This window comes from Arachis ipaensis, chromosome B04 (assembly GCF_000816755.2).
Source record: "Arachis ipaensis cultivar K30076 chromosome B04, Araip1.1, whole genome shotgun sequence".
Lineage (NCBI taxonomy): Eukaryota > Viridiplantae > Streptophyta > Magnoliopsida > Fabales > Fabaceae > Arachis > Arachis ipaensis.
In genome coordinates, this window is record NC_029788.2 from 131,666,276 (window position 1) to 131,674,994 (window position 8,719).

The 8,719-nt window shown below is 25.7% G+C and overlaps 1 protein-coding gene across 1 annotated transcript; it reads right to left on the reverse strand.

Moving 5' to 3' along the window:
* Positions 6,175-8,562, reverse strand: LOC107638188 (isoflavone 7-O-methyltransferase). The gene is made up of 3 exons (XM_016341356.2): positions 8,052-8,562; positions 7,169-7,482; positions 6,175-6,553 (listed from the first exon to the last, which is right to left on the reverse strand). The coding sequence occupies exons 1-3, from the start codon at positions 8,524-8,526 to the stop codon at positions 6,248-6,250; spliced, it is 1,095 nt and encodes a 364-aa protein (XP_016196842.1). The 5' UTR covers positions 8,527-8,562; the 3' UTR covers positions 6,175-6,247.

Here is an 8,719-nt window from a genome sequence, read left to right on the forward strand (position 1 = left end):
AATAATTTAAAAAAAAAGAGATTGAATTTATATATAGAAGATAATATAATATAGATAAGAAGAACTATTAAACTCTTAATGATATGGATGTTTATGTTCATCAATCAAAATGCATCATATCATTACCTTAGCTTCTTAGTTTATAGGCCTATAGCAATAGGTGACAAAAACCATATTATTATTGCCGTTTTGAAAGGGTTATTAGGGTATTGACTAATTAGAAAAAGCCAATGTTTACCACTTGCAATATATTATTATCTCACAAAGGGATCCTATTAGCAAATTGAACCTTTTATTTGCGTTATTAAACTTATTATATTTCACTCTAGTAGGAAATAGTTTTACTATTTCTTTGTTTACAAATATATATAGGGTTTGTGGCAAAGTGTAATGAAAAGTTCAAATCTTTAACCTAAGCTATAACTTTAACCTACACTTTAGAAAATTTAAAGTTAAGACTTAAAATTTAGAATTTAAAATAACAAAATAATTTAAAAAAATATTGATTTTAACTACTTAACCCTAGTTAAACTCATATTTATATGTGTGTACGGAAACTCAAACATGTAATTAATTAAGTGATGAATTATTATGGAGTAATTATCTAAATTAGTCTCCAAAGATTTTAAAAGCGGATATTTTACTCTCCCAAAAAAATTAATACACAAATTAATATCTAAGATTTTAATCTGGTAGACAAATCAGTCCCCAATTCATTTTCTGGCAGAGTAATTATCTAGATTAGTCTCCAAAGATTTTAAAAATGGACATTTTAGTCCCTAAAAAAATTAATACATAGATCAACCCAATGTTTTTCTCTGTTAGACATAACAGTCTTCCGTCTAAAAAAAATAAAATAAAATAATAATTATTATTATTAATTGCGTAATAATATTGGACCATAATTTTTTGTATTTTTTTAACAAATTAATAATAAATTTATTCATTAGATTTTTATGTATGTATTTATAATATATATATATATAGTAAATTAAAGTATCGTTTTTGTCCCCAACGTTTGGGGTAAATTTTATTTGTGTTCCTAACGTTTAAATCGTCCTATTTATATCCCTAACGTTTGTAAAAGTGATTCAATGTTATCCTGCTATCAATTATACATCATGAGTGCTTTAGTTTGAGTTTTAAAAATCTCTTCTTGAAGTTAGAATACAAATGTCTGAGATAGAATCGATAATCCACTCCGAAAAATAACTCATCAAAAGTTGAAACTAATTCCCACAACATTTATATAATTCACTTTTCTAGGGACATAATTGAATCTAAACAGAAATAGTGGGTATAATATTAAAATCAAACACATCCAAGTGAGACCTAATTGAGAATGAATACATCTAAGTGAGAATAATTGAAAAATATAATCTGATTTGTTAGTATAATTGATAGTATGATAACATTGAATCACTTTTATAAACGTTAGGGATACAAATATGACGATTTAAACGTTAGGGACATAAATAAGACTTACCCCAAACATTAGGGACAAAAACAATACTTTACTCTATATATATATATATAGTCACTACTAAATAATAATAATAATAATATTCAATAAAATTATTAGAGATTATTCTACAAGAAATTTAAAGTTAAAACTATTTGATATTTTTGTATTTAATATAATCAAAAGATGTCCTATTTTAAAATAATGTTTGTATTAAAATTAAACAAAAGGGTTAACCACCAAAAATGACCCTAAATTATTCAAACACTGACAAAAATACATCCGAATTTTATTATCGACAAAAATACTTTTAAATAATTTAAAAACACAACAACAATAACCAACAGTTATATATTATTATTCTTAAAATTTGTTAATTTTTTTCCAAGTATATATTTTTTTGTGATTTTTTAAAAGTATTATTAGTTGTTAAAAAAATACAAAAAAAATATATACTCAACGAAAAATTACCAAATTTTAAGAATAATAATATCTCATTTTTTTAATCATTCTTGCAAAAAATTGTATTAAAATTCAATATCTAATATATTTTTTGATAAATACATATTTAATGTTAGATAATTTTGAAAAAAAATAACATTAAAAATGTATTTTTCAAAAAATACATTAGAAATTGAATTTTGATACAATTTTTTGCAAATATGATTAAAAAAATGAGATATTATTATTCTTAAAATTTGATAATTTTTTATTAAGTATATATTTTTTTGTGTATTATTAAAAATATTATTAGTTGTTAACAAAAAAATTATTATTATTATTATTATTATTCGAAAAATTACCAAATTTTAAGGATAATAATATCTCATTTTTTATCATAATTACAAAAAATTGTATCAAAATTTAATGCCTGATGTATTTTTTGAGAAAAATAATAATAATTTTATTTTTTTTAGACGGAGGACTGTTATGTCTAATGGAAAAAAATATTGAGGATTGATCTGTGTATTAATTTTTATTGGGGACTAAAATGTCCGTTTTTTAAAATTTTAGAGACTGATTTGGGTAATTACTCTGCCAGAAAATAAACTGGAGACTGATTTGTATGCTAGAGTTAAACCTTAAGGAATAATTTATATATTAATTTTTTTTGAGACTAAAATGTCTACTTTTAAAATTCTTGAAGACTAATTTGAGTAATTACTCGTTATTATGCAAACAGATCCCTTTTATCTTCTTTATTTGAATCCACACTTACTCACATACATATGTTTGTAGTGTAACTGATGAAGTAATGATTATTATTTATTATGAATCTTAAATCAAGTAACTCTTGATTATAATTAAGTTGCAATTTGATCAGCTAAATTTAACTAGTTTCCAATGTGAAACAAACTGAATCTTCGTATTTTGAATTGATGAGTATGAAATTAAAAAGGAATTATTGATTCAGAAATTGGAGCCCACCGACCATCCTATAGCACTGTTTAGTGTAAACCTTTTTGCATGCATTGCCTTCAATAATTCTCTACATGTCATGTTCAAGAACAATTATTCCTTGCAAAGTTTAAAACTAATAATTATCTATTTGGCTCATGGTCATGGAGGTGTTTCTTTTTTTGTTTTTATGACTTCAATTATTCCCACAATTTCATAGTGTACTTGTTAGAAATAATTAACCAAGAGGAATGGTTGTAGTAATAAACGAATTTGAAATTATCTTTAATTTCTTTAATGGGAATAACACTTCACATATATATAATTTAATGAGTTTAATTTATAAAAAAAGATTCATAAATCATTTAACTTATTAAAAAGTTTTTACACGTACTCTAATTAGAATACTAATGATCCGATGCACCTAAAATTTTTCCTATCATATATTCATATTGTGAGATACATTAAAAAATTATAATATCTGAATTCATTGCATGCCCTAACTACCTTAGCTTGTTGATGTGATATATATTAATTAATCATATGATGATGCTCCTAAAAGTGAACCAATCGAATCCGTGATGATCATGATTCATGAAAGTGGTTCAAACAAAACAAAGAAGAGAGGAAGAAGTGAATAAATATGGAAGAGCAAGGATTTGATGGTTATAATATTAGAGAGCCATATATTAATGAATTTTTGTCTTTGCCATATATGGGACCAATGCAAGTAGGGTTGCGCGTGATGGGCACCGCCATACCCATCAATATCAACAATCATGCGTCACGGGTTTCCTTTGGGTCCCTACTCTCTCCACTCCATTGCCTTAGCTTTGTTTCTTTCTCCCTATTTTTTTTTCTATTTTATTCTTAATAATTATAAGAGTTTAATTTTAATGTACTGATAATATAAAACGTTTTACACAATCATGTAATTACATAGATGATTATTTACGTAGTCAATATAAAAGGTAATTATTTTTATTGATATGACATTACGTAATTGAATGTACGTATAAAACTACTTTATATTGATAGTATATTAAAATTAATTATAATTATAATATATATATAATACAATATTTCATTTCAAACCCCTATGTTTAGGTGCAAGTTAAATAGTTAATGTTATGTTCTTTGGCTATTTCTCTTGTGCTTAAATTTCGATTTAATTAAAGTTTGATTACTCTATTGGTCCTTATAGTTTCACGAAATTTTTAATTAGGTTTTTATACTTTTTTTTAATTGGGTTCTTGCATAATTTTTTTTCAATTAAGTCCCTCTTAGCAGTAATTGACTTAATTTTATAAGGACTCAACTAAAAAAAATATTTGTGCAGGAAAAAATTGGTACAAGGATTCAATTGAAAGGAAAAAAAGTACAAAGACCTAATTAAAAATTTTGTGAAACTATAAAGACTAACTGAGTAATTAAACCTTTAATTAATGATATCTTGGACTATAATATGTATTAAGAACTTGAATACCTTGCTTTTCTTAATTAATTAGGATAATTGTTGATAAAGAAAATTTTCAATTTTTTAAGTATTTCTAGGCACCTCAAACTCAAAGAGTGGTTATCTATATGAATTTAATTTTTATAGTTATTTTAGTTGGTGTAGTAATACATACATACATATATAAGTATATGAATGATCAAATCATACATATGGCCATATGGGACCCGATACAAATAGTACTTTCTTAAATTATTTAAATATCATGTTTCTGATTAAAGTTTTAGGAATAGTATTATGTATCAATGTATGGTCAATTTCTTGTAAATTGAAAGGTGAATTTTCGCGAAATTAGAAAATACTAGTTCATTTGATACTGACAATCAAAAAATAAAATTATATGATTGAACATTTGTGACAAATTAGAGAAGCAATGCAAAACATAAAAACTAAATCATATATATGATTCAAGATAAAAGTTCTTCATACTCCCTACTAGATATATATATATATGGGACCTAACTTTTTAAACGTCACAACTTTATGCACCAAAAGAGAAAAGATCTGAGTGTCACTTTGAGCTTTTCTTTGGTCCTGAATCCAATTAAAGCAAAGTGGAGTACAGGATATAAATTTCTGAAACTCAAATAAAACAAGCAATAAAAAGCAAAAACACATCAATCATAAAATTTTATCTACACTATCTGATAAGGAATAGTTCACAAATACAAAAATAATTTTTGTACACTAAAAATCGGTATATTTATCTATATTTTTATAAATTGATTCACATAGTAAAATAATTGAATTTATACTAGACGAATAATTAAATTTGTTTATAATAGTATAATAAATTTTTTTATGAGATGTTAATATGTTTTTTTTTTTCTGTGGTATTGTTAAATATGTATTTTATGGTAACAAAATTGGAAATGAGTAAAAAACAAATGGAAAGGACATTAGCCCAGTGGTCCTGAGCTGAATGTTGTTGCTTCCTAACAAAACTGGTCTGATCCATTTGCAAACTTTTTGCAACCGACAAATAATGGGCCTTTCATATTATTTCAGTATTGTGAACATGTTAATTGAAAAATAAATAAATAAATTTAAAAATAACGTGGCAAAAAATGTTGAGAACTTTTAACCATGCACATCTTTGTTCTTCTTTGCAGGAGAGGATTATCTAAAAAATTTCCTAAAACACTTTCAATCAGTTCATGTACTATATACTTGGGAAAATAGAGATATTTTAATTTAGATCACCATCTTGTGATTTTTCCAGTGACAACATTTCACCTAAAATTTTAGATTATACAGAAGGAGAGTTTTCAAAATGTCAAATGTTTAAAGTGAAATTCAATCTAATTAGATAATTGTATAAAAAAAAATTTGAACATTCAATATATTAAAGAAATAAAAGATTTATGAAAACAATTCATCATTAAATTAAATATTTTCCATTCTAATATATATAACTGTGTTTGTTTATAGCACATGAACACTGAAATATGAACATTAAAACACAAAATTGTGTTTCGCAGATGAAACATAAAAGACACTGTGTTCAAAGATACTCAATTAGTGTATTTTGTATCTATTATGACAAAAAGAATACAAAGACACCAACAAAAAATACAACTTATTTTTTTATTATTTTTTATAATTATATTTTTTTATGGTTATATTTTTTTTTCAAATTTTTTAATAGAAAAAAAATAAATTAGACTTTCATAATTTGTTTTTATTTATCACCAAACAAAATACAAATTAATTTTTGTCTTTGTCCTTTATGTTTTATTTTTAGTGTTCGTCTATATTATTGCAACCGCTGCTACATATAAAATAACTAAGGAAATTAGAGAAAAATATTATTTTGTTCATGAGATGAAAATTACACTATTATAATAAAGATGGATCATAAAATTACATATTCAGGGATAAACCTCGATAAGAGACATATATCCTGTTAAAGGTGAAATTTTGTAATCTTGACAATTTGCCTCTGTAAAAAGTTTCTTCCATTCTTGTGTAGTTCTCTCTTTTCCATTATAATATGTTGTGACAGTTAAATCCATCTGAAGTTTTGCTTGAGTAATATCAGGGTGATCTTGCTTTCCATCGTCTATAACAATATCTATGATAATTATTTTTCCTCTTTTCTTATTATTTGAAATTGCATCTTTGCACTTGTTCAATATCTTCATGCAATCATCGTCACCCCAATCATGTAAAATCCACTGAAAATAATAGAATGGAGAAAAGATTAAAAGAATATATATAGTAATCTTATTTGTGACCCATAAATTACTTGCAAACAATGCAAATTTTATTGACCTATCTTGAGATTTTGTGAAAATCAATTTGACTTTCTTCTATTTCTAATTTCTTTTTTAAAAAAAATATTATTAATCCCTCTTGGGATTTAAATAATATCAGAGTCATTGTATTTTATGAATATAATTAACACCAAAAATATTTTTAAATATAACTCTAGCTTCTTCTACAGGATGGTTTATATAGAAGTCCAATATCATTTAAATAAACATACAAATTTTGAAGTAGCTAAACAATTTAATTTAAATACTATTACAAGAAATTAATGGAATAACGACCGATTTTAGCGACCAATAAAATTAGTTGCTAATAGTGACCAATTTAGCGATCGATTAATTTTTTTATTAAAAAAAGTTAGTCGCTAAAACGACTGCTAATTTTTAGTTTAGTAACTGTCACCACAATTATTCTAGTTGGTCACTAAATCAGTCGCTAAATTAAGAATTAGCGGCGGAATTTATATCTTGACTAAATCTTAGTTATATTATAAATGCGGACATATATGAATACGTATATACCTTAAGTAAAACTGCATCAGCCTTAGGGATAGATTGAAACATGTCCCCACCAACATAACTCAAATTATTGGTTCCCTTAAGATTTTCTACAACCTGTGGAAGGTCAAAAACTATGCATTTCAAATGTGGAAATGTGTGAGAGATATACTTGGCTACCATTCCAGTTCCTCCAGCAACATCTACAATTGATTCCAACCCTTCAAAGATAACACCATGATCTTTCAATGCCAGGTTTATGATTTGAGAGTCACTAGCAGTTGCATCATTGAAGGATGTCATATGTGTAGGACTCTTGCTAAGAAAGTCCCAAATTCCTGTTTGAAAAATAGGATATGATAAATTATTGAAACAATAAAAATATCAAAATAAACCAAAATATATATAAATGACAAGATCTTGAAACAATAAAAAATCCTTTACCAAATGGATAACATTTTTAAGTGTGACTCTTGGTTGACAAAGATATTCTCTTATAATACAATGAAAATTTTATAAATTATTTATTTAGTAATAATAAAAATTAATTTCCTTCTCTTGAATCCAAAGAAATTATTAGAGTGAGCTTGTAAATTTAAACGGACTCAAACACACTTAATGGTTAACAAACAAATGTTAAAAAATTTTGGGATAATATATAATAGAATTTAATAAGAGAGCATTCTTCTGGATTAATTTATATTAAATCGTAAATTCTCAATTTTAAGCTCTAAATTCTATATTTAAATTAAACAGTTACTAATTAGTTATTATTAATATTTTTAATTGTATAAAATTATATCTAATAATATAAAATTATACACTCTTTTTTTAATAATTAAATACTAACTAAATTTTAATAAAAGTACTGGGTCTCAAGCTTTCTTAAACTGTATATCCATAATACCTGTTCCTAAGGCCAAGGCAAATGGTGGTTGATCTCCATCATCATGAATCCACTTCCCCAAGTGGTGGTTCGATGTTAAAATAGAGGGGTCAAGAACAAAGTCAACCATAGAAGATAAACAATGGTTGGTGCCTCGAACAAGAAGCTCCGATGAATTAGTGAGAGCATATGCTTCCTTTTCTTCTTGATTTTCTTGGATTCTAACTACTTCAAAGAATCCAATGTGTGCAAGATAACGCATTAAGCGATGCACACCACTAATCTTAGCCGTTGGAACTTGTAACTTTGACACCAACTCATGAAGAGTCATAGGTTGACCGTGGCTGTGGATTATGTTTGGTATGCTTTGGTCAACACACCACTTAAGGCAAAGAGAGTCAAAGAAGGCAAAAAGGTGTTTGTACAAATGAACTTGACCTTCAAAGATGTTATTTGCTTCTTCACGGCCATTAGTGGATAATGAATTTGAAGCCATGATTAATTGCAAAGGAAGCTTTGTATGTGATGATACTTTGTTTTTTGTGATGTCTAATTAGCATTTGCATGGATTTATATAGAGAGAGTTTTGCAACAAGGTTTTGCTAATTTTAATGAGCTCGAATATTCTTAACCAAAATTTTCTCTCCACCTATCCACTTTTCACAAAAAGACAAAAATAGAACCTTAGA

Bases quoted from the DNA above. Each gene is read 5' to 3' on its own strand.
- LOC107638188 (XM_016341356.2), bottom strand. From the start codon at position 8,526: ATGGCTTCAAATTCATTATCCACTAATGGCCGTGAAGAAGCAAATAAC. The intron at 7,483-8,051 runs GTATTATGGATA...TTTTTCAAACAG, and splicing joins TGCCTTGGCCTTAGGAACAG to GAATTTGGGACTTTCTTAGC. The intron at 6,554-7,168 runs GTATATACGTAT...TATTATTTTCAG, and splicing joins CTGATGCAGTTTTACTTAAG to TGGATTTTACATGATTGGGG.